This window comes from Spea bombifrons, chromosome 1, assembly GCF_027358695.1.
Source record: "Spea bombifrons isolate aSpeBom1 chromosome 1, aSpeBom1.2.pri, whole genome shotgun sequence".
NCBI lineage: Eukaryota > Metazoa > Chordata > Amphibia > Anura > Pelobatidae > Spea > Spea bombifrons.
In genome coordinates this window covers 151189291-151216092 of record NC_071087.1, presented here as the reverse complement: position 1 = coordinate 151216092, position 26802 = coordinate 151189291, and the positions used below count along the sequence as shown (strand labels likewise).

The 26802-nt window shown below is 41.6% G+C and overlaps 1 protein-coding gene across 1 annotated transcript in view; it reads left to right on the top strand.

Moving 5' to 3' along the window:
* NNT (nicotinamide nucleotide transhydrogenase) overlaps positions 1 to 24263 on the top strand; it is a 38162-nt gene extending 13899 nt beyond the window's left edge. The window contains exons 6-22 of the mRNA XM_053448078.1: positions 91 to 179; positions 745 to 932; positions 1345 to 1478; positions 1945 to 2136; positions 3326 to 3479; positions 3843 to 4004; positions 5173 to 5283; positions 6595 to 6740; positions 8413 to 8608; positions 9669 to 9902; positions 12577 to 12737; positions 13928 to 14107; positions 16636 to 16795; positions 18453 to 18534; positions 22768 to 22886; positions 23471 to 23586; positions 23740 to 24263. Coding sequence (XP_053304053.1) covers positions 91 to 179; positions 745 to 932; positions 1345 to 1478; positions 1945 to 2136; positions 3326 to 3479; positions 3843 to 4004; positions 5173 to 5283; positions 6595 to 6740; positions 8413 to 8608; positions 9669 to 9902; positions 12577 to 12737; positions 13928 to 14107; positions 16636 to 16795; positions 18453 to 18534; positions 22768 to 22886; positions 23471 to 23586; positions 23740 to 23889 — 2574 coding nt within the window. The 3' untranslated portion in view covers positions 23890 to 24263. The remainder of the gene's footprint in view (positions 1 to 90; positions 180 to 744; positions 933 to 1344; positions 1479 to 1944; positions 2137 to 3325; positions 3480 to 3842; positions 4005 to 5172; positions 5284 to 6594; positions 6741 to 8412; positions 8609 to 9668; positions 9903 to 12576; positions 12738 to 13927; positions 14108 to 16635; positions 16796 to 18452; positions 18535 to 22767; positions 22887 to 23470; positions 23587 to 23739) is intronic.
* Positions 24264 to 26802: the final 2539 nt, after the last annotated feature.

Here is a 26802-nt window from a genome sequence, read left to right as displayed (position 1 = left end):
ATAGTATAGGGAATCAGTCTACAATTAGGATCAGTGAGAGGACCTTGTCGATTCGTAATACTGACGCTGCGTGTTTATCGCCCCCTTTAGGTCCTTATCATCGGAGGTGGTGTTGCTGGGCTGGCTGCCGCAGGAGCTGCTAAGTCTATGGGGGCGATCGTCCGTGGCTTCGACACCAGGTATGTCGCGGATTGTAAACCCTCGTTTTCCGCCTCTTATTTGTAACCTTGAAGCATGCGCATGTTGGTGAGTACAGGTGGGCCAGGTGTGCATTACTTGGAGCTTCACTTCTGTTTCTATTGTCTTTCTGCCGAGTGTGTTATAAATGGGGAAGTCTCCTAAATTCTGCACAGATATGTCCTGCGGTGATGTGTGTAAATTATTTAGTTTTAAGAAAAAAATTGTGTTCTAACGCTGAGCAATTTATGAAATGACAACTCAGAGTCTTGTAGTTGGGTGAGTTACAATAATCTTTAAAGTCAGGAACTGAACATGCAGAAGGAAGGAAAATAATTACCGTCTGTGGTTCACCGGTCTCCCCCTAGGGCCGTAAACTGTACTCCAGATCTGAAGCAGAACCGCGTAGTAATCTGTTCTCAGCAAATTGGGCTCATTAATCATTCCTAAAACCTGATGTGGTTTGTGGTCTCCAGGATCAGTTCCGTGTTCTGTTTTAGCTCACGAAGACATTCTGTGGTGATGGAGAAGAGCAGCGTGAACCATTCTGTCGTGTTTAATCCACAGGGCTGCCGCACTGGAACAATTTAAGTCCCTCGGAGCTGAGCCTCTCGAGGTGGATCTGAAGGAGTCCGGAGAGGGCCAAGGCGGTTATGCCAAAGAAATGTCCAAAGAGTTCATTGAAGCAGAGATGAAGCTGTTTGCCAAGCAGTGCCAAGATGTGGACATCATCATCACGACGGCTCTGATTCCCGGTAGATACTGGTGGATACTGTACTCTTCAGCGTCCAGGCAGCCTCGCTAGTATTATTCATATTAAAGTACTTTTAATACGCGTTCATCACAACACTCCATTTATGCTCTGGTTTTCATGCCACTAATTGGCTGCTTATGGGATGTATAATTAATTCCTGTGTAAGATTGTTTGTGGCATCAGACGGTCGCTTTAAATGGAGATTGACGCTTCAGTACAAATTTAAACAATATTGAAGACAATGTCGGCTTACTGTTTAATATCCACGTATGGATTATCAATCAAATAAGAGACTTAACTCTTTAATTCGCTGTTCCCTTAAATGAACGCTTGAACCTCCTCTGCTTGCATAAAGGGATAGTTTACATAATCTGTTGAATTGTGTAAAATACTGATTTTTGAAATGTATTTAGGTAAAAGAGCGCCCGTATTGTTCCGTAAAGACATGATTGATCTGATGAAGGAGGGCTCCGTTGTGGTTGACCTGGCTTCTGAGGCAGGAGGAAACATTGAAACTACTAAGCCTGGAGAACTCTATGTTTACAAGGTAACGTTTAATTACACACCTAGTGTAGGGAAATCCCAATGTTTTATTTTACCTCTTTATCGTACGGGAATCCGCTTCAACCCACCATGGTGCTGACTCTAAAGATCTCCTTAGGGTGATCAAACATCACTCCGATAGCGAATAACCCGAGACCCCCCATCTTTATTCTTAAGATTCCTTTTTTAAGGTTTTCTTTGACTTTAATTCCTAAAAGTTATTTATTTTTATTTTTGCAAACAAATTTAGTAACCACAGAAGGTCCACAAATCAGTTTGATTAATATTAGCTGGGCTGGGTTTTGAAAGAACAGATTGGTTTCATTCTAAAAGTACAACGGTCATAAACAAAGATGCCTGCTTCTAAATGTAATATCAGCCGATAACATTAACTTGCTTACAAACCGTACCGATAAGTATCGCTGAACACCTTTGTGTTGTGATGGGATCATGTCTTCCTTCCCTGCTAGGGAATAACGCATATTGGATACACAGATTTCCCAAGCAGAATGGCTACCCAAGCAAGCACCCTGTACTCAAACAACATCATTAAGCTTCTGAAGGCGATCAGCCCCGACAAGGATAACTTTTACTATGACCTGAAGGATGACTTTGATTATGGCACCATGGGCCATGTTATCAGAGGAACTACAGTCATGAAGGTGGGTGTGTTTTTTATTTTTTGGGACGTTATAAAAGCAGCAGCCATGTCTTCATTACTTTTAAAAGTTGTCGCTTGAAGCTCTTCCTTATGATCTGTGGCCATCACGGTGTCTTTCCAGCAGGGAATTATTGTGTCAACATACCTAAATATCGATTTTCTCTGTAGACTCTGCTCCACGTCAACCAAATTTATCGTTCCCCCTTTTTTACTCCGCGTCTCAGGATAGCAATCCTGATGTAAAGTCTGGACCGGGATAACCTCCCTGCGAGTCTCCATGTGCTTTGTGTGTCTACATAATTTAATCAGGCGAATCGAGTGCCAGCTCCACACAAAATATTTTGGTTCAAATTACAAAGCGCTCTCGAAACCCAGAGCCATATATAACAATAACACTGTAATATGTTATTCTAAAGCAATAAATGGGAAATGTTCATTGTTATTTTTAGGTAATGATTGCAACACACATTCTCCAGTGTCTCCAGTCTTACATTACACGGTGTCAGATAAGGTTGTTTTCCCAGCAGCTGCGTGTTTGCCATATGGCTACAATACCCCATCCTCTGTATGGATCAGCTTAACGTGAGCTGGGTAGTAAGCCTGGTTCATCTGTGATTCATGGCTACGGGTTTTTTTCTTTTTGGTTGCCTCATATACTACCATTATCTTGTAACCCCAATAAAATATGTTGCCAAAGAGGGAGTAGCGTAATAAAAGGGATGCAATAATATACTGGGTCAGAATAATCACACCGGTCCTTCGTAAAGGAGGCTAAGGTTGCTTTTAAATGGTGTACGCATAAAATTAGTTTTTTTTGTTTGTTTTTTTAGTGTTTAAATACAAATTAAAGCCTTTATGCTGCACACTGGGCCGCAAAATGTAGTATTTACGGAAAACGTCATGCTTTTTTAAGAATGTTAATGCTCGAGCAGAAGCGTGTGTTGCCGGATTGCTCCTTGGCCCTGGATTATGTGGTTTGGTGCCCAATTTCTTTTCGTTGGAGGAAACGTTGTACCCTGCAGCTTTGGAAATTGGACAGAATGTATGACAGGCGCTTTGGATATAGGCGGGATAATCTGTATGATGGATTATTAACATGAAACTCTGACCCGAGCAAACCGGCTCGTCTGTGATTTGAGCGGTTCTACTTGTTTCGTTGTGACTGTTCTAACACTTTATGTTGTCTCTAGGACGGAAAAACTATATTTCCAGCACCTCTACCTAAAAAACTGCCAGAGGCGGCTCCCGTTAAACATAAAACGGTAGCGGAACTGGAAGCCGAAAAAGCATCTGCCATTTCCCCGTTCCGGAAGACCATGAATAGCGCCTCTGCATACACGGCCGGTGAGGACTGCGCTCCCGCAAAGGGCTTTTTCGTTTTGTTTAATTAAATGTTGGCTTTTTTTTGTTTTGTTTTTTTGTCTGCAAGAAAGGAAAGTAGAGGGCTCGGGCCTCATGATAATAGAAAATAAACTTATAAATTGGCAATATCAGAACGATCTCATGGGTTTTGCAAGTCTTTTAATACTTGACCATGGTGGCTTCCTTAGCTAGTGGTCCACTTAATACGTAGATTAAACCTGAGATTTCTTAAACTGCTTTGTGGCTGCTAGACTATGTAAATGCTCAAAAGCTTTTCTATAGCCCTAAAATAATTATAGTTTTCATTATAAAGTGTAACATTTGTTATTATTTTGTCTCTCCTAGGCTTGACCACGCTCCTTGGACTGGGCATTGCTTCTCCCCATTCTGCTTTTACTCAGATGGTGACCACCTTTGGTCTCGCTGGAATTGTTGGCTATCATACCGTGTGGGGTGTTACACCGGCTCTGCATTCCCCTCTTATGTCCGTCACAAATGCCATCTCCGGTAAGTAACTTATCCTCCCAGCTTCTGTAATTTTGATTCTTGAAATATTGAAAAAAAAAAAAAATAAACCTGGACTCTTACCTGTGCCTATTTACATATAACAGCCATGGAAACGATTTACATCCAATATTGGAAAAGTACTAGAAAAAGTCCTTACCGTTCTTTTTATTTATTAAATTATGCAGAGCCCCTTATAATGCATACATCTGACAAAGCTAGAAATGACGGGCTAAGGCAATCTGTTACGGTGCCTAAAGAGGACCCTCCTTGCGCGCTTACAATCTAGCAGGGACGGGGTGTACAGAAAAATAACGTATAGAGAAAGAGGAGAGAGAGTACCAGAGGTGGATGTGTATTGTAGGGAGATGAGCTTTAGCTGCAAAGATATTACGCGTCTCTGAAGAAGTGGATTTACATTCTTTTTTTGGCTTCTTTGATTAGGGATCAGAGTGTTTCTTGTGAATGCGCTCGTTCCACGTTTCAGCATGATGGGACTTTGAGAATTCTTCTTAAAGTTTGAGTATTTTGGACTATTTGGATAGATTGTTAAAGGAAATTATTGTTATCAATATTATTTGATCAGCTATAATTGGAAATAATATTGATCTTGGGCACATAAAGCAAACTCGGGCTCCGCACAGGTGGAACTGTGAAAAGTCTTGGCCTTGGAAGGAATTCAGCATATCCCAGATCATTCTCTTATCAAATGCCTTGTTTAATTTACATGGAGCTATTCACTAAAGAGAGAGCTGTAGGGAATTCAAGGTGAGGACTGTGAAAAGCCGGGTTATTGTACCAATTTAAGCATGCAAGGCAAAGACTGTTTCTTTTGCGGGCGTAACGCGTAGGCGCCTGCTTTATATAAAATCATTTAGTGTACTCTCTCTGTTTGTTCCCTTCCCAAAAAGTACATATTTCGTTTTGATTTCACACGTGGCTGGACGAGCCCTGGGTCTGGCTTCGCTCACTTACTGCGAGTTTCAATCATTAAGCTATTCATTTTTTTGCAAAATAATATTTATTAAAATTCCTGTTTCTGTTCATGCAAATCAACACCACATGGACAGCGTTGATAAAATCATATTAGATCCGCAGGAGCACACACGTTCCTTATCTGCAACTTTCATTTTCTGCCATATCTATATTTGTATTTTCTTTTTTCTTCTAGGTCTGACAGCCGTTGGAGGTCTTGCACTCATGGGGGGCAATTATCTCCCCACCAACACCCCCGAGTTACTAGCTGTGCTTTCTGCGTTCGTGTCTTCTATTAACATTGCAGGTAAAGCAAATACTAAGTGAGATTATATTATTATATCAAAACTAAAAAAATAAACATGCAATATCAATGTGCACGGTCCTCCCCGCGCATGTGCACGGTCCTCCCCGCGCATGTGCACGGTCCTCCCCGCAGCATCTCCGAGCCGGCGTTGGAGCTGACGGGTGATAAGTATCACAGAATATTCAGCTAAACGCATCTCCTGCTCAGAACATAGCTGGGGGGGTTGGAGAAAGGGGCAAAGGCATATGAAAGCCCCCCCATTCATCCGCAAGGGGGGGGCACCTTGTAGATTTTAAAGAGGCATCCACCGCTGTCATATACATCAGGGGCTGTGGATTGCCTCTAGCAGGTTGAGGGTGTTAGGTGTTGGAGTTAATCTACAGAATAGGATTAGGGTAATAGCCACGCACATCTCATCGGGGGGTTGCTTCAGTTGCGCTATTAACAAATAAAACAAAATGTTTGTTGGCCGCTCATGCAGATTCCTCAATAATAAATTCAGTATGAAAATTATATGGAGCTAATTGAGCCAGAGATCCTCTGCTCGCCAAGATATTGCTTTCCCTTACTCACTGTCTTTGTGTAAGTCGTTCTTTAAATGGTTGTCACGATCCGAGCCAAGCTGATATATCCCGTAAATCTAAAGCAGAAGTGTGTGATATTCTGGGCCTTGGCCGAATTACTGCTTTTAGACACAGAATAGACGTGCGTGTAAGCCAAGGACATGTACGCTGATTTAACGGGATCAAAGCGAAGATGCCAGCACCGCTTTAACACCGGAGCAAAGCGCAGGCTTTCTTGGAAAGTTCAACATTATTTTTATATATGTATATATTTATTTTTTTTACCACCAATAATTCTGCATGCGGGGTGAGATTTTTATTAAATCTGCCTTTTTTAATAATCTTAAATTTGCTTTGGCCTGGATTTTTATTAGGGATAGTTTTATCAAAAACATGGATACATTTGCTTGTTCACAAATCCCACCGTAGACCCCCAGCGTTCTCATTGCCAGTTGTCAAGTTCTGTGTTAAACCCATTTGCAGTCCAGATGTTCTTTTCAATGGCAAGCTCTGTGGGTCAGTCCCTAAACAAACCTACTGGCAAAATATACCTTATGCACCTATATCTGTGTAACTAATGCACGGAGTTTAACCCTGTCATTGCTTTATAAGACGGGAGTTCACACTGATTGCCATACGCAGGGTTCCCTTTGATGCGTCCGGGGAGAGACGGGGGGCCGTATATATAGCCGTATACATTTATTTATAGCTCTTTTTGTGTATTTTAAGATGTATTTTATGTGTGCAGGTGGCTTCCTGGTTACACAAAGAATGCTGGACATGTTCAAGCGTCCAACCGACCCCCCTGAGTATAACTACCTGTACCTGCTGCCCGGAGGGGTATTTGTTGGGGGCTACGCAGCTGCACTCAACAGTGGCTACAACATTGAGCAGGTAACCTGCACGCACCGCCAGTAGGAGGCGCCAGCACATGCCGTGTATTCGCATTTATTATTATAATCTTTTATCTATCTATCTATCTATCTATCTATCTATCTATCTATCTTATTCTCCGCGCATCCAGCATAACCTTCTGCTTCTGGTAACATCATGTTGTGCTAAAATTACAGAAATAAGAAGGCGCTGTGCTTGTGAAAGCCGCTAGCTGATATTTGGGAGATAGCCTATGCTTCAGAAATGTGCAATGACCGATCGGTACCTTATTGTGTCTGCTGACTGCCAGCAACAGACACCAACCACTGCCCAACATGTAACAATTTTGAGACAGTTGGCACGTGCTGGATCCGTGATTCAACGATGTATCCTCTTTCTTGCAAGAGAATGTTACAAGGTCCAGAACTCCCCGATGGATAGTGTCCTAGGTCATTTAAAATGCGTCATCTCGCCAAAACACACATGTAGCCCCATTTTACTGAATAGACCCGTATGAAGGATCGTTGCTGTCGGGTGCCTTATTAAGGAAGAGCCAAGGTGGCCTTGGATGATGCGTAGTTTAATCTTAGAACATATGTCGTTAGTTTAACATTTAGGTATTTTGAGTTGTATTAAGAGGCACACAGACAGGAGTAAAATAGTATTTTTTAACACTATAGGACTTTATACATCTGCCCAAAGGCGACCCTGATGATATCCTAGGCAGGTATCTGTTTTTTTATCAGGTCACGTGTTTGTTTATTTTTCACTTAATTTTTTGGGGGTTATAAGTTCTTTTCTTTAGCAGAAATCCAATAGAAAATAGTTAATAGCCTGGAAAAACCAAACCAATGTTTCGTAAGAAAAGCAGAATACATTTGTGCGGGTCTGTTGCAATCCCCAAGTGTCTGAAATATGATATTAAGTGACATGATTTATTAAAAAAAAAAAAGATATTGGCGTCTCTGGAGTACGAGTCCAAAATTATGCTGAGCAAACCTTTTATTATTATTCTTCGCACAGATTAATTTTGGATGTTGAAGAATGTATATAAAATGCCACCCTTTGAGTTCCATGGGGTTCAGGAGCAATGGATTGAGTTGCTAAGCCCTGGAATTTAGAGGGTTAATAATTGCCTCGGCCACATCGGCTATACTCCAGCGCACAACTGCGAGGTTAAATCCCTAAACAGACGTGTTTGTTTATATGTTCCAGATTGTGTTCCTTAATAATATTAGCATGTTTATTTAACTTGCTGTTATTTAATAGCCTGCATTGGAAATGCTGAGGGTCTTATGGATGATATGAGCTGTAAAAAAAAAAAAAAAATAAAAAAAAAAAAAAATATAATAATAAAAAAAAAATTAAAATAAAAATGTAGTGTCCAAATTGTGCTTTGTGATAATGTAGTGTATAAGGGCACTGCTCTCGTCCCTATAACCCTGTCTGTTGACATTAGGAAAGCTTCTACACTCAGCAGGCACTACATGGTGTATAAAAAGCAAATCTCACGTGAAGAGTATAACATGGAGCCGCTGGCAGGAGCTTTACTTGGACTTTCCGTGGCGATTGTTCAATTTTTTTGAGCTTTGACCTAGAATTTCCTTTCGGCGATGCTACCTGCGATCTTCCGTGCCCTACAGCCCATTGGTGACACGTGTTGGCTGGTTGCTGACTTCTTTTTGTATTTCAGATGATCTATCTGGGTTCCGGCCTGTGTTGTGTCGGCGCTCTCGCTGGTCTCTCCACGCAAAGGACTGCCCGTCTTGGCAACGCCCTGGGCATGATGGGGGTCGCTGGTGGGATAGTGGCCACCCTGGGTGCTCTCAAGCCAACCCCAGAATTGCTAGCACAGATGTCCGGAGCAATGGCACTTGGTGGCACCATGGGTAAACACCGCACAACTTAAATACGTGTTTGTCCGTGAGTTTGTACAAGGAGCTGGAAGCTTTAGTTTTCGCCAGATTAGAGCATTGTCTGACTGCTCCATTTGCTGCTTTGATGTGAAGAAGAGTTGTTTTAGATTGGACCGGCTTCTGCGTGCTATCTCCGCACGCCTGCCTTGCTCCGAGGCATGTTGCTGACTTGTTGCCGGGTAGAAGGTTGGAATTTAATGCCTATTGATGGTGTGATCAATCCTGAACAATCCTTTTATCTTCAAACAGCAAATAATCCCGAATGCTGCACGTTGTACCGATGATTCGTGCACTCAGCTGTTTGCTTCATGTACCAAAATAGTTTGCTCTTTCACACACTTTGGCAGTTTTGATGACAAATCCCAACAAAATACTGCATTTTCTAAAGTGAGTAGTGTAGACTAGGAACATGTCTCTGAAGTTGTTGGTGCTCTGATTAATTGATCCAGTCTGGGTAGAACATGCTATGCAGACTCCTATCTTCCGATTGTGGGGATATGATGGGACATCACGCATGCGCCATCCGACCCGCCTATAGCAAAAGGGCTTTTCTTTCTACTGTTTTAATGGCTACAAATCAAGTCATTATATTTTCTATCAATTATTGTTCTCATGCCCTTTACGAGACATTTGCTTTTTTACCTACCCTGCCAAACGGGTTTCAGATTTCAAATATCTGGACCCAAATAGCGACATCATCATCATTAAAAATGTACCTTTTTCAGAATTATTCGTGGAAAGCTTAATTAGTCAGATACAGATACAGAAGTTGGGCCTGATAAGAAGTTTCCGTGGCAACAGCCTAAGTTTCTGTGTTCTCATGTGGTCAAACATTTAGGTAATGGAATTGTTATACAGGAGTAGAAAACGTATCTGTTCAGTTTGACAATAAAGGGTAAAACACTATTTGTAACGCTGCTTGGCTGAAATTGTTTTTTTGTTGTTTTGTTAAACATTTGGCCAAATTATTTCAGAATGTGCATAGTTAATTTTATTTATTTATTTATTTATTTATTTATTTTCTCCCCGCCAGGTCTGACTATTGCCAAACGTATCCAGATTTCGGACCTACCGCAGCTTGTAGCCGCGTTCCACAGCCTGGTTGGTCTGGCTGCTGTTCTTACCTGCGTGGCTGAATACATGATCGAATATCCGCACTTCGCCACGGACCCGGCCGCAAACCTCACGAAGATTGTGGCGTACCTGGGCACCTACATCGGTGGAGTGACATTCAGCGGTTCTCTGGTGGCTTATGGGAAGCTGCAGGGTAAGTCTTTCATGTTGCATCAATCTGGGTTTCTTGCTAATTTCATAGTTTACTTTTCTGATTTGCTTCCTCTGTTTAGATCCCTAACGCCAAGTTATTCCGCATTAAGCAAACTTAGTTCTGGGACTTATTCCGAAGTGACAACTGCATACGTGTTCTGCTCCAGGTGCTCAAAACACAGATTTTTTTTTTTTATATTTTATTCTTTTTTTCCCTGTTTGTGGAGCGTGGGTGTTCTGTGCAGAAGGTGTAACTTGCGCCTTGCCACACAACCGCCTGCATCCAAAAAAGGCAGATAAACAACCCTTATTCTAGAAATAGTCCTGTGTGTATGTTTTCTGCAAAATACTACCATGTGTTTCCATCAAGAGTGTTATCAACTCTCACTTGGAGTTCGTTTATAGAAACTGCATGGTAGTTTTTCACTTATGCTATTTTTGTAAAGTATATTATAAATGTTAAATATATATATATATATATATATATATATATATATATATATAATATTTTTTTTTAAGTTAGAATATATATTTTTTAAATTGATCTTTAAAGGAGGCATGTTTCGAGCATGACCACAAATAGATACTTTGTTTATAGAATGACTCTGACTTATGGTATTTTAAATACTTTTTTAATGTGCCGTGCCGGGCCGGGTGGGGCGCTCCGGGCCGGGTGGTGCGCTTTGTGGGCTCGGTGCATTTCTCTAGTTGCGTCTCTTTTCTGGTAATTACTGATGGTAAAATCACATAACATGCTGTGGTCCTCATGTTGTCCAGATGCGTCCAAACCTCTTATATAACCAGTTCATTTGAGACTTTTTCATCTCTGGGATGTCACAAACCCATATTAACTACGTCTTTGTCTACATCTACGCCTCTGACTTAATGCACACATTGCCTGCAGCGGTCAGGACCTACGTGTTTGTGTCGTGCACGGATTGATTATCTTGAGGGTAATAGACCTTGTATTGTGAATTAGATGTAGGGCCCACGTCTGCATGTCATTTACACACAGGCTTGTTAGTAAATGGCTGTGTAGCTAATAAGTAAATGGCGTTAAGTAACTCCTTACTGGTGTCAGGGATTGTCCGTCGATGCTATCTGCCAATACGCTGGAACTGGTGGATGTAGAACATAAAACCATTCAATCAATGACTTGGAGCCTCGTTGGCATTTTTGTGATCCAATCCCACCGTAAAGCTCCATAGGCATAAGTGAGCCGATCCTCTGTGCCATCTCCTTTTTTGTTTAATATGTATATGTTTTTAAATTAATTGATCATGTCCTCCCACTGCCAGTCCCTCAAATCCTGTGCACCAGCTTTGCTTTTGGGTCCACATAGATGTCCACAGGACACACGTCGGCTTGTGCTCCTCGCACCAAGCTGGACTTCTACAGGCTCTGATACACAATGCGTGGCCCCCATGGCAATAGCAAAAGGGGGTTCACATAATGTTTCTAATCTCCTGTGGATGTAATACATTGGGAACTCACACAGGTCTGTTTCTAGACTGTTTAATAGCGCGTAATCTTTTCAAAATATATCTTTCAAGGTTCCAGTGGAATTATCTCTCCAACTATTTGGGATTTAGTGAAATTGCATACTTTTGATGGTTCAGTTCAACTTAAATAGGAAAAAAGTAAGATGCCCAGAACAGATGCCAGCAGAACACCGACTATGTCTCCAGCTCTGCCAACATACCTCCGGAGAGCCCCCTCTTCTTTCAGTCAAAAAGTCAAAACAGGACACGTGACCCTATATTAAGATCATTTCATAAAGCGTCCCTGCGTACGATTCAAGCTGTTTCACTGGATACGCCATGGCCGTCTGTTACAGAAACCCTTTTATTTACTGCCAATGCAAATCCAACGGATTAACGTGGCCAATATTCTCCCTCCCGTTTCATGTAAACTCCTTTGAACAAAGCAACATTTATTAAATAAGAGGGTTCCTAAAATGTGTCGGTGCGCACTGTGCTGAGATACGTCTAACTCGAGTAATTGAATAGTCCCGGCATCTAGCTCTGCCGATCGGCCGCTTCTTCTGATGGTTGCACTCATGGACCTGTGGCTCCAAAATGAAGATGCCAACAAAATGTTTGTAGTTTGGGAACCACCATACGTCCTCCATCGCAATCCCGTGCATCTAATGAGCTGCGTGCCTTAAACCGGCTCCATGATCTGCACTAGAAGAGTTCCAAGTCATACTAATAAGCTTAGTTTTATAATGGTGTCATTGGATTAGTTAGTGTGATTAGTTAGTTCCGTGTTCGTTGGCCGATGTAGGCTGTGTATCTGGAAGCAGAGAGAGCGGAGGTTTGCCGGCGGCAGCTCTTTACCCGACGATGTTTTCTTGTAACGTGGTCGGGGGGCTGATGTCTGATCGCATCCCAGCCAATTCCCTTTAAACGCTTCTCAGTATCGCTTTATTATAGATCAGTAAGTTACCTTCTCTGAAATGTTGTGCTCATCTCTGCAGCTGGAAAGCCCTTAGGCCACATTTAATGCACATTTAATACCGATCCTTGACAGATGGACGGTGTTTGGTATTATTCAATGTGCTCATCCTCCAACAGTCTGGAATAAATTCACTAACTAAAAAATATCCTTGTCATCAGCGAGTGGATTAATGGAAATTTCCAGCTCTCGATCTCATTTGTTTTACTCTCTGACAGGAATTCTCAACTCTGCCCCGCTCATGCTGCCGGGAAGACACTATATGAACGCGGGATTGATGGCAGCCAGCGTCGGCGGCATGATCCCATACATGCTGGATCCAAGTTATACAACCGGTATCACGTGCCTCGGCTCGGTGTCAGCCCTGTCCGCCATCATGGTAAGTAAGACCCCTGGCTTTCGGTTATCCACGTTGAGAATTTAATCGTCTTGTATATGGAGCCGTTTCAGGGCGTCCCTGTTTTGAAATACACTGCATCTCGCATAAGTTTGACAAATGGGTTTATTCACTAAAGGGACATTTGGCAGGGGGCTTGTAGGTTGTGGTTTTAACTTTCACTTCATTATTCATTATGAAGGGCAATGCTGGCAAGTTTCTCTTGTAAGAGAAGCTGAGCTGGCTCTTCATAATGTATAATGCAGTGAAGACATTTCATTAATTTAACAATGCATCGTACAGGGCCAGCCAAGCTCTTTGTGCAGTGAAAGCATGCTGGGGTGCTGTAATAATAATAATAATAATAATAATAATAATAATAGTGTATTGTGAAGTCATGGACCTGAAACCGGAACCTTCCTGTAAACTCTCCCCAAAAAATCTTTCGATAAAGGCTCCATTTTCTCTTGTACTTGTATAGTTTTGCCCATTTTTCTTATTATTCCTAGCAAATCTGCAAGCATAATAGGTGAGATTTAAGTTGTGTATTATTTAGAGCTTGTATGACACTTATTAGTTCTGCTTGAAACTATTTAGCAGTAAATTCTCTAAGATTCCGCGCGATGCAGGCAGACGTAGTTATGCGATCGCATCTGTGTCTGATCACAACACTTGGCTAACCTTTTTGTCTGCCGATGCCCGGCGGTCTGGTTATGTGGTGATAATTGGTTGGCTGCAGAAGATAAGCCTTTCAAATTCAAGTGTTCTTTTATTAAAGCATGTGGGATCTAAAGATATTCTTTCCTATACGAGAGTTGTGGTATAAACCCTTTGAGTTCGTTCTGTGTTATGAAGTTCCTGGCAGAAGAGTTTGGCTGCCCTGTATAATGCAGCCAATCAGTGGAGCGAAAAGCCAGGGCATGGAGGGGGTCAGAAGCTGCAACTCTGCAGCTTCTCCCCAAGGTAAGTACTTGTTTTTAAGCTGTATGTGACGCCCCAGCTGATGGCACGTGCTTTCTGCATTCTTCAAAGTGGGGAGATGGCCTTTCCGACTCGCCCAAGGTGAAGTTGGTTCCAGATCTATTCTTGGCCAACCCCGTCATTAGTGACCACACTTTTTCCACATCTTGCTTCTGGGTTGGGTGCAATATCTTCTTTTTATCGCATGTAACACGAGTCCGGTTTCTTCACAGGGAGTGACGCTGACGGCTGCCATTGGAGGTGCCGACATGCCTGTGGTTATCACGGTTTTGAACAGCTACTCCGGCTGGGCCCTGTGTGCCGAGGGATTCCTGCTCAACAACAACCTTCTCACTATTGTCGGGGCCCTGATCGGTTCCTCTGGAGCGATCCTTTCCTACATCATGTGCGTGGTACGTACGCTGCTCGCTCAGACGCGCAAAACCTCGTACTCTGGTATGTACACGCCTGAGACCTTAGCGGATCTAAAGGGTTAATCTCATAAATGATGTATAACTATAACAACAACCTATCGGTGTCTACGTTTGTGTCACACGACAAGTTCCCTGCAAAATTATTAGCAGGGTAAATTTTCACAAAGGATTATTTCAGGAAATTCAGCCGTACTAGGAATGAGGTTTCGGATTCTGCACGTAATTGTAAAAGCGTTAAATTAGTTAGCAGAACGGCACTTTTAACTTGGAATTTACGAATTTTACGTTTGCTCCTATTTTGCTTTATAAGCTATTTTCAAGTATTCTAGTACTCCTGGCAAATCCCTGAGCAATGGGTTGGGAACCAACAATCCGGTTAATTTCCATCACAGCCGAAAAACCGATAAGAATAAATTATCCCCCCCCCCAAAAAAATACTATTTTTGTGAATTTATTCTTTACCTTACAGATTTTCTATATTTCCAACATGCTTATATGTTGGAAATATAGAAAATCCAACATATTTAATTCTAGTTTTACTTATTTAGCTGCTGCCTTTAAAAAAAAAAAACAAAAAAAAAAAAAAACACAAATTTCACCTGCAAAAGCTTCAGAATCCATAACGTGTGAACTGGATCATTTCACAAAGACAAAAAAAAAATTCAAGCTCGTGTCTTTTAAGAGCACGCGGCTCTTTTGTGCTTCTTTGAGAATAATGATCCACTTTTTAATAAAAAAAAAAAAAAAAAACTTAATTACCCAGAACTCGGTTATTTAGTTGTTTGTGTAAGCGGTTTGCACCAGGATCGGTAACCGGATCTGTTGTGTAGAATACTGGTGAGTTAAACCGCTTGTCGTCCTTTTGATGTTAGAAGCGGTTTGATGGGCGGGGGGGTTTGGGGGGTGGACGTAAAATAGGAAATTGAGGGGATCTGTATAAAATTTGTGGCCGTCTTCAATGCTGCGTGCTTTTAATCAGTGTCATCTCTAGTTGGTTCTCTTTAAAGCTTACAGATAGCACAGCATTTCTGTACCTTCATGTCATGCAGCGGTTACTCAGTTCGTTGTAATTGTGGGCTTGTGTGTGGCTAAGCTGCTAAGCCTCATTAAAATCAAAATAATTAAGAAGTACGTTTTGTTTACTTGGCTTTAATCTGTTTAGATGTCGTCCATTAGCTATGGGGAAATATTTTGTTCAGTAGTGGCTTCCTAGGTTGCGGTTCAAAAAGTTTTCATTTTTTTTTTTTTTTTTTGCAATGTGGGACTTCAGACATACCCTGGGAATGAAAGGGTCAAAATATCTTGTTTTAAACTTAAATGGAAATACTGTTTTTTTTTTTTTTTTATTATTATTTGTTATAAATGTCATTATTCTAGCAGCAAATTACAAGGAGGGAATTCATTTTATTAAAAAAATAATAATAAAAGTGCGGCTCTTGACCTCCCAGAGGACAGCAGAATGTTTGCGTTTTATGAGAAGTATTACGCAGAACTGCTAAGTACTTCTCCTCGGATGTTGGCCACGTTGGGTTGGGTTCGGTTCAGCATTAAATGGGTTAATGAAGTCTAATATATGGCATTAAAGGCAGGTACTAGATACACTTCTTTCTCCAAAACACTGAAATAGTTAAATCATGCATTTTCTTGACACATGAAGACTCCTGTCCTGGAGGGCTGCTAACGGGCCAGAGTTGGGGATATCCCAGCACGAGCACCGATGATGCACAAACCTTCTGGCTTCTTTGGGGCCCCTGAGGACCCCTGGTATGGCGCTTAGCCTTGTGAGGTCTCGACGTAGCCAACGCTTGTGGATCAGACCTGCCGCAGTAAAACTTTACATATCATTCTCACTTTGTAAGACGCTCATCTGCACCGGATAACGCAAGGAGATAATCTACTGCAGATGAGGAGGTGGCAGTCGAAACATTTTGATTGCTCCAGCTTTATTTCTTTTTTTTTTTTTCCTTATGGCAGACGCCGAGCATATTTCTTGCATTAGTTAATGTTGTGCGTGCCTGGGGAGACCTACGAGCGGGGACTACCGCTGCCGGCTTTGGCACTTTGTGTTTGATGAAGCACATACGGAGCAGACGGTCGCTTGGGTTAGTCTGCGGTCACAGATATGGACACAGTAATCCTGTGGCAGAATAGTGTGCACTCTAATAAGATGGGGGGCAGTCTTTATCTGCGGGCCCCAATCTGGAATTTATATCTTTTGCTGCATTTATTTGTATTCCTGAAAATTGAAAATGCATGCTTTAACCATTTCATTGTTGGTTTAGAGACAGTAGGAGCTTTTACCCCTTAAACTGATCCACAAACCCCATAGCACCGTCTACTTACTAATACAGTGTAACAGGTATAAAAAAACAAGTATATTAGAAGTGCTTGAACTTGCAGAAAAATGTCACGGACTGCAGCCATTGCGAATTAGTAACTGTGTATTTAGTCAGACGAAGGATCCTTTTTTCCGCAGAGCGGCTTCTGATGCCTTGTCTTCTTTACAGGCAATGAACAGATCCCTTGCAAACGTGATCCTTGGGGGCTACGGAACCACATCGACTGCTGGCGGAAAACCCATGGAAATCACCGGTACCCACACAGAAATCAATCTGGACAACGCAGTTGAATTGATAAAGGAGGCCAACAACATCATCATTACACCAGGTATGGTCCATCTTCGACAGGTGTCCATGAGGTTCGGTGAAAAGGTAGATAAATACTTGCTTGTTTGTACTGGAAATTATATCTACCAGTGGTACTTTTCTATTGTTACTGCAGTGCTTTGCAAAAGTATTCACCCCCCTTGGAATTTTTCCTATTTTTGTTGCATTACAACCCGGAATTAAAATGGATTTTCTTGTAGACGTGAATCATTTTGATTTGCAAGACATGCCTACCACTTTGAAGACACAAATTATTTTTTTGTGAAACAAACAAGAAATAAGACGACAAACTGCATAAGCCCATTCTTCAAAGAAAAATTGCTCCTTCAAGTTGGATGGGCTCCGCTGCTGTACATAAATCTTTAAACCATACCACAGATTCTCAATTGGATTGAGGTCTGGGCTAGGCCATTCTGAGGGTCATTGTCCTGCTGGAAGGTGAACCTCCGTCCCAGTCTCAAATCTCTGGAGACTGAAACAGGTTTCCTTCAAGAATTTCTTGGCGCCATCATTCCTCCAATCCTAACCGATTTCTCAGTCCCTGCCGGTGAAAAAATATCCCCACAGCATGATGCTGCCACCACCATGCTTCACCATGCGGATGGTGTTCTCAGGGTGATGAGGTGTTGGGTTTGTGCCAGGCATGGTGTTTTTCTTGATGACCAAAAAGCTAGATTTTAGTCTCATCTGACCAGAGTACCTTCTTCCATATGTTTGGGGAGTCCCACATGCGTTTTGGGAACAGAACACTTTTTTTTTTCTTCTTTTTTTGGCCACTCTTCCGTAAAGCCCAGCTCTGTAGAGTGTACGGCTAAAAGCGGTCCTGTGGACGCATACTCCAATCTCCACTGCGGTGATTTGAAGCTCTTCAGAGTTATATTTGGTCTCTTTGTTGCCTTTCTGATTAACACCTTCTTTGCCTGGTCTGTGAGTCTTGGTGGGCGACCCTCTCTTGGCAGGTTTGTTGTAGTGCCATATTCTTTCCAATTCTTAATAATGGATTTAATGGGGTTCTGTGAGATCTTCAAGTTTTGGATATTTTTTTTAATAACTCAACCCTTACATGTTTGATGAGCTCCTTGGTCTTCATGGTGCTGCTTGGTGGTGTTCCAGACTTTATTTAACCAATTGTGTGACTTCTTAAGGTAATTGGATGCTCCAGATCCAGGGGCTTTACAACAAAGGGGGTGAATACACATGCATGCACCACTTCTCCATTTTTTTTTATATTTAAAAAAAAAAAAGTTATTTTCTTAATTTCACTTCACCTGTTTGGACTTTTTTTGTGTATGTCCGGTACATGAAATCCAAATAAAAAAAACACTTTAATTCCAGGCTGTAATGCAACAAAATAGGAAAAATGCCAAGGGAGGTGAATACTTTTTACAAGGCACTGTAAATAGTTTTGTTTTCTTATTAATATTTGTTATAGACCCATTTTTATTGAGGAATAATGGACAAATGAGATGCAAGGGTAGAAAATGTGGATAGGTGCAGCTTTTCACAGCAGATGGGGAAATTTGGTGTGGGGAGTACATTGATGTAAACGCCTAAACGCAGGTTTTTTGGGTGAGGACAAAATAAGTCGTAATGTGCCATATTCCCTACAGAATTCTGCTGTATTTAACTGATACAAATGCCACCATGTTGCTTTTCAGGTTATGGTCTTTGTGCTGCAAAGGCTCAATACCCCATTGCAGATTTGGTGAAGATACTGAAAGAACAAGGCAAACATGTCCGGTAAGTGTCACTATTTATTTTTATACACTACCTGAATGCACCTATTTAACCCGTTATACAAGGAACGGATGTCAGAGCTGCGTATGTGCCGTCACATCATTTCTAGGCAGGAAGTCCTGTTACCTGCTAGTCCTCTTAACCTGTGGTGCCAAGCGATAGGACTACGTATCAAGTGAGCACAGTGTAACAGTAAGAAGTGTATACTGTCCTGCTACACCAATACCAATTAATATATAATTCACTAGTTGTGTAATCGCAACACTTTATTCAGCGGTATTTTTCCATCTTACGGGAAGACGTGTCCGTTGGCGCTCTACAATGTTCTGGGGTGATTCATACCCTGTTGTGCTCGATCTTCTATTTATTTTGTATCCACTCGAAATCTGCCATTGAAATAGATGCTTTGGCTCCTAATTACCATCTGCAGTAATCTAAATATTTTTATTTTGTTTGCCCTTTCGTGCCTGTTCTGTAACCGGTCCCTATCTGTAGTTCTCTCCATTTGCACGTCACAGGCCAATCCTAATATAAACCTTCCTTTCTTCCTAGAAGGGAATGATCCAGCTGGGGAAATGCTCCCGAAAGAAACTGCTCGTTTGTAACAGTTCTCAGAATCACAAAATAAATGAACTTGCAAAATACCCTTATAATTGCACGGACTCCCCCTTTACTTACCCTTTTACTATATTTAGTTGGCACTCAACCCGTAAATGTTTATTACTTCTTTTGTATGCCAAAAAATCCTTTCCCCTCCATTTGTTCTAATCAGTTTTGATCTAGTGATGTAGGATTCTTCCTAGAATAACTCTTCTGCCCCGGGCTTCGGTGTTTAGTTCCTGTCGTCCTTTGTTCGTTCCTCTTCCTTTTACATGCAAGGGCTTCAGGGATTGTCACCTTCGGTCTTGCTTCACCATCTTGGCCTAATATGAAGTGATCCTAAGCAAGAATTAGGAGAATTTGAGTCTTTTCCTTCAGGAAAAGTGTTCCCATTAACAGATTTTTGGTTTCCAAATGTTCTCGTGCTACTTAATTTCATTGAGGAGTGTGTGTGAATGTGCTGCACAAGTACACAATTTTTGGCAAATGATCGAACTGCGAAAGGAAAGTTCATTTTATTTCCATCAATAAGCCTGGTTACTTGCGGATGCCCCACCATCAGTGTCTGTTAAGTAACCCTCTCTAGAACACTGGTTACCTCCGATAATGGGTCATACCACCTGCTTTGTAATGTTGGGGCCACCTTGTACCCCCATCATAGTTGCAGATTAGTTTTGGAGAGATGGCAAGATGTATTTGATAAGCTCAGCTTGTTTTACCCCGACGCTCGTTTGGCACTCGGTCGGCCCTCTGCTAAGCGGAAATAGGAAGCAGCGAAACGTTGAATGAAAACATGGTCTGCCCGGCTCTTTGATTTGAGCCTTGAAGAAACCAGATCAAACATATCTAATGCCACTTCTATAGCTCTATGTGTCTAAACTCTACCCAATCATCGTAAATGACTCTTAAATGCCCCATCTGTTTACCGCAAACTGTGAGCACACATTTATTTAATATGATTACTGTGTAACCACGGCGGGAACCTCTTGTTTAATCTAGCTCTTTCATCATCCTTGTGGAGCTCGCACGGTGTTCATTGACTGCAGCTGCTGCTTGCCCTGTCGGTTTCAGTAGACCTGCACTGCCTCATAACCATGTTGTGCGCAGATTGCAGACTGTGACACACTCGCGCGCACACACCAGCACACACACTCGCGCACTCACCCGCCACATGGAAACAGGCCAGCATAGACATATGGCTGTCATCAATTAGTCATGCCGGTGCTTGGCCAAGAAAGATTTTTTAGCTGTCACTCTGCCTTACGACTGATGACAAATTCCAACGTGTGATTGCTTAGTTTCATATTTGACTTTAGTCATAACACTGTGTGCTATCGCGGGCTATTATTCAAGTTATGATAACAGTGGAGGCCAAAAGCACTTCTTACAGTCAAAGCCCTGGCTGCTTATGGTTAACGAACATGTGCGTATAATTCTCCCAGTTTTGCTTTCAGCTGGCATCCAGAATATCTTTAGACCAGGCTAGCTGGATACAAATGGTGAGACTCTAGTTCTCTGGCGCGTATGTAATCATTGTTAAGGCATTTTAAGGCATAATACAATTAGATTTATGCCGTGCGCTCCAATATTTGGGAGAGCTTCATTCTTGGAGCTGCAAGTTACAATAAATGGTTTTCTAGTCCCTCCACGCCTTGAGCTTGATAGACGTTTGTATTATTGTTCCAGTTGTTTGTAGACATTCATACATGCGGTGTCTGATCAGGTGACCGGCTTACAGGAACCTGCTACCGCTACGACTGCCTTAAAATCATTTCTTCAGCGTATTTCAGCCGTGTGCACTGTTCTAATTTAGTTTTGCCGACGAGTGAAATTAGGTGGTAGGGAGTTATACGTCTCAATACTATCGGGGCGGAATTCTGATTTTTTTTTTTTCTCCTTTTGGCCTTGAAAACACTGCCAGAGAAATTACCACAATGTAACAGAGAACTAGAGTTGACGCTAGAAGAAGCCATGTCTGTATTAAGACATTTTTGGTCCCTAGTTTTTTTATTATGAGTGGCCCGTTGTTGGAAATCTAGATAACCTCAATCACATCAGATTTTTAGAATGTATTTATATTGTAAGAAGCGATTTCCTGAAAGTCAGGTGGTGGTTAACACTTCCGCTCACTAATTTTGCATCATAAATCACTTGAGCTCTCTGTCCCCTGAAAATATCAGTCCTTACGTGAATTTTCCCCAGCCTTTTTACTATACGTGAAATTCTTTGTATTGGTGCCACCATCTCTGTTTTATTATAATCTCCCGTTTAAATTAATCATTCCGTGAATCATTCTTGACGATTGTTTGACGAATGATCTACTCTGAACCTGGACACGTTCGTGCAAGATGAGACCGTACTAAGAAGCCAGAGAAAGATGATTAACCCCTGCTGGCTTCTCTGTTTTCTGTGCTTTGGTGGTCAGATCATAAAAAATAGAAGACTTAACACCCCCTCCTCATCCAAATCTTCTTTGGACTCCGCATTTTGTTATAAAATGTGTTTTTTGCATTTTTCCCCCCACCAATCCTTTTATAGTCTCCTAGTAAACAGTAGTTTCGTTCTATCTACCTTATTCTGTTTCAGAGGCGCTGTGCACACATCTGATTTATTAATCCCCTGTAATATATGTAAGGTAGCATCCCATTGCAATCGTGGAATATGACACGCGGCAGATCTGTGTTGGGTTTGCCGAGCCAGGAAGGTTTTAGTTACACGAACCTGTTATGTTCTTGGTATAGCAGATTGCGCAGCGAAATCCACGGCTTAACCTGCAGGAAATCACTTTAATATTAAAAGCAGGCGAGAAGCACACGTGACGGTCAATAGACGATCTTCCACGGCACAAGAACAAGCCTTCCTAGTAAGAAGGCATTTCTCTACGGCCGACGTTACATCTGGTTATGTGTACCTTCAATAAAACAGCCCACCTGCTCAATAAATTTAATACAGCACTGTAATGGTGTTACATGCGCTAGAGACCCACCGTATGTTTATGCCCTGGCGGCAGCCATATTATCGTTCTGCGTGGTTATTTCTCCCGGTTTAGTTGTTCCTCCTCTTTTGTGGAAGCTGTTCTGGTAGACGTATAAAGGGGAGAAGCCAGATGCTTCTGACGCGACGTGCTTGGTTTTGCCAATGTTGGTTGTTTGATCTTCGCTTCCAGTTCAAATCACAAATTTCTAGAACTAATATGTCTGAAAATGGGCACAAGGCTACGGGTAGTTTTAATAAGTATATTTGGTGATGCTTAATGCAGGTGACACACAGGTACATGTTTTGAGGATCCGGAGTGAAATTCGGAGTGCATTGCTCTGTGGTTCTGAATTAATATTAAAATTATTCTGTCCGGTGGCCCTAGTTATTATAGGGTCCTGGTCTAATCTTAATGCTTTTTATTCTCCTTGTGTATTTCCCTCTTTTAAGAGACTTTGATTAATCTGTCATGGAGTCAACACCGATAACAAGAATCATTCTGGGTTTAAAAAGTAGACCTTATGGGGAAAACATAATGAAGCTTTGACTCTAGGCAAAATAAAACTACAGAAAAATAGTTCCTAAAACTGTTTAGTTGCTTTCATAATACTGTTTAAAACCGGCATGTTCACTGTCCTTTTCATATCTGACGCTCCCCAGGTTCGGCATCCACCCAGTCGCCGGCCGCATGCCTGGTCAGCTTAACGTGCTTTTGGCTGAAGCTGGCGTGCCGTATGACATCGTACTTGAGATGGATGAGATCAACGAGGACTTCCCTGGTAAGTGTCAGGAAAAGGGTTTTTTTTTCTTCTTAGAACTGTAAATAATATTTTCTCCTCTCCTTTCTCCAATGTATTTTTTTCATAGGCAAGTAAACATAGTAGTTCTCAAGCGGAAACACTTTTTGTGCTACAAGTTAAACTTGTTTAGACGTGGTGTACAGATCCTGCAAATGCAGCTCTGAAGGGGATGTGATTTGGATGCTCCCTTGATCATCATGGGTTTGGTTTAATGCGTATCAAATTGCAAGGTTTTTGAACACAGGGCAACAGTCCAGTTTAGTTTTATTTCCTCACCCACTTGCTATTGCTGGCGTGATGTGCCTGTGTCCATCAGACTTTTAATGAAACTACCATGATGTACAGGCAGCCAAAACAGAATTAATCTGGAATACGGCTTCAATACCAAGCACCAAGGAAATGTCATGGGGTTCTCGCTTTGCCTGCTTCATACCCTTCAGCCCAGCAATGATAGAACGTTCATTGTCATAATGTTAATTCTCTTGTGTTGTGAAGGGGGGGGGTTTATCGTTGATAAATAACTCCTCCATAGAGCGTATTGTCATTGTCTTCTTTCCCTTTAGAAACTGATTTGGTCCTGGTGATCGGTGCCAATGACACTGTTAACTCGGCAGCACAAGAAGATCCCAACTCAATAATTGCTGGAATGCCTGTTCTAGAGGTGTGGAAATCCAAGCAGGTAAGAGGCCTTGGTTTGCTACTGGCATCTAAATAAATAGGGTATATATAGATATATATGTATGTGTATAGATGCATGTTTAATATGTATTTGCTGGCACATGTTAAGGGGAAGGAACAGTTTTGCATTAGAGAATTTGTTTATATCTCACAGGTCGTTGTGATGAAGAGGTCCCTGGGAGTTGGATATGCAGCTGTGGACAACCCCATCTTCTACAAACCCAACACTTCTATGCTTTTGGGAGATGCCAAGAAAACGTGTGACGCCCTGCAGTCCAAAGTACGGGAGTCCTACCAGAACTAGATGCTCACTTTTTGATTTTTATACAAGCTTCTTACTGGCCAGTGTTAGTAATTTTTGAAAACAAACACCGTTTTATAATAGAACTTGTTAGCAACGACCATGAGCATGGGAAAAGAAACCAACAGAGTATTTGGTAAAACGTAATGAGTCGCATGAGCTCGTTAGTATGATTCACCACCTTGTTTTTTACATGGAAGCCCGTTTGGCTTGCTGTTTTATATATCCTTGCTAAACACATTGAGTAAATTGGTTTAATCCAGGTGTACTCTAACTATATAAAGCTTGAATCCTGGCTATTGGCCAACAGCCAATGACCTTTTTTACCATGTAGGGGTTAAAAAATAAATTAAAAGCACTTACTAAATGTATCAAAAGTAATACTGTCTGTTCATTATCACATGATTTTCGAATCCATTCTAGATCACCTGGTGTACCTTTTTTGTATTTCTTTTGCGAATCATTGCCTTCTCATAATAATCTGCTGTTGGTTCACCTAAAAAAAAAACTGTCAAATGGTTTTTTTTTTTTGGTCTTTTAATCGGCTCCTTTAGCATTTTTCCTTTCTTAGTATCTTTGTAATCTGCAAGACCATCATTTCTTGTAACAACTGGAACCCCTGTTTCACAGAGCAGATTATCTGATACATTAGCTAATACGAGCAAGTCAGGCCGTTCATCCTGCTATGTGTTACGTACAAGTAATTTGCAAGAACTCGCGATTATCCATTAGCGGAGCTTAATAGGGAACAAAATGTTGCGCAAAAAAAACCCTTTTACTCTGATCAAGCGCTCAACACAGATATAAAGAAGCAAGTTGTTCCAAAACTTGTATCTATTTTTGAGCAATAGTTAAAAAATATTACGATAGGACCTGCAGGATAAATCCTAAAAATGCAAGTTAAAACCCTCTTACCCTTCTTGTCTGTTGCATTCGGTGGTGATGTGTGTTAATAGGAAGTAAGCAGCCAAGCGCTGAGAAATGAAGGCTCAAAAGAGAGCTAGAGGTAATTCTCCAAGTCTAGCGAGTGCATAATCCGTGGAGGCCTTGAGCAGAGAATCAAAAGTGGGTCAGCTTTTTGTGATAGGTGCACTTCTTCCTTACACACCTGTCAACAGGTGTAAAGAAAAAACACACTTTCTCCTTTTTTAAAAGGAAGGCTGGTATGCTGTCAATGTACTTATTTTATACCTCATTATGACTTTACTACCAACCACCTGACTGAGGACTGCACTGGTCATCAGAAAAGATTTGCGTGGCATTGAATTACTTGCCTGCCAGGATGCGCATGCTGCTGAGTTTTCATTGTTATAGGAGGCTGGAGGCAGAGACGTGTATCCTCACAGACTGATAGTTGGCTGATAAAGGCATATATTCATACGGATTTATTTAATCACTCAGGTTCTGTCTGACACCATAACTAGGATAAGTAACTGTAGCACAGCGAAGATACATTTTTACTAGATTATTAATCAGGTGAAAATTTGATAATCCCTGTGGTGTCTTTTGTAGCATAAAAATAATTTGTGGTCAGGATTGGTTCCCCTCCTTTGATTGTTTTCAATACCTGTACGTACATAGCTGTCCTCTTCTAATCAGATGTTTTCTCTAAATGCTTCATTTATAGACTGTGATTTGTGTAATCTATTTCCCAGTTTGGTTAATAACAAGACATTCACACTGGCTTCATGTACCATTCAATTAGAAGTTTTCTTTTGAAGTGGTTTGACTTATTGTGGTAGATCAGAATGATTAACCTCTTTAGTGTCTGGTGACCGCTACTTTTTTCCACCGCAGAGGTATAGAACACTAAAGAGATTAATGTTATCATTGTTTTTATAGCTGTACCATCACAATCAGATCTATTAAACAAGTCAACAATCCATATTTTGCTGGGTTTTCTTTATCTGCTTGCACTCAAATGAGATTATATATTGTGTATGTGTGTAATAAACAAAATGCAAAGTGAATGAAAATCTGTATCCATACATGGTGTGACCACCCTTTGCTTCCAAACAACATCAATTCTTCTAGGTAGACTTGCATGCAGGTTTTTAAGGAACTCGGCAAGTAGGTTGTTCCAAACATCTTGGAGAACGAACCCCAATTCCTTTGTGGATACAGGCAGCCTCGGCTGCTTCTCTCTCTGTGTAATCCCAGGCTGTGGGGGCCATACCATCGCTTCCAGGACTGCTCATTCCTCTTTATGCTGAGGATAGTTCTTAATGACTTTGGCTGTATGTTTGGGGTCATGCTGCAGAATAAACTTAGGGACAGTCAAATGCGTCCCTGATAGTATTGCACGCTGGGTAAGTATCTGCCTGAACTTATCAGCATTGAGGAGACCAGCAATTCTGACCAAATCTCCAACTCCATGTGCAGAAATGCAGCCCCAAACTTGCAAGGAACCTCCACCGTGCTTCACTGTTACCTGCAAACACTCATTCTTGTACCGCCCTCTAGCCCTTTGGTGAACAAACTGCCTTCTGCTACGCCCAAATGTTGCCATAAGTTCAGAGCACCTGCCTCTGTTTTTCCCCATTTGGTGTGGTATGGATTTTGGGCCACAAGTCTACCACTTCTCCCCAGACTTCTCAGGACAGTAGATGGGTGTACCAGGGACCTGATGTTTTCTGCTTGACATCATCTGATTGCAAAGGGAAGAAAGCATGATGTGCCTTTCATCTGCTGCACTGGTTCCTTGGCCAACCACTGCATCTACACTCCTCAACATTGCCTGTTTCTTTTGTGCTTCTTCAAAAGAGCTTGAACAGAACATCTGGAAGCCCCTGTGTGCCTTGAAATATCTGTCTGTGAGAGACCTTGCTGATGCAGTAGTCTTTTGTGGCTGTGCTTTGTGTTGCCCCGGTGTAAGACTTTTGACCTTAACCTTAGCATTATTTGTCAGTGAGTTTA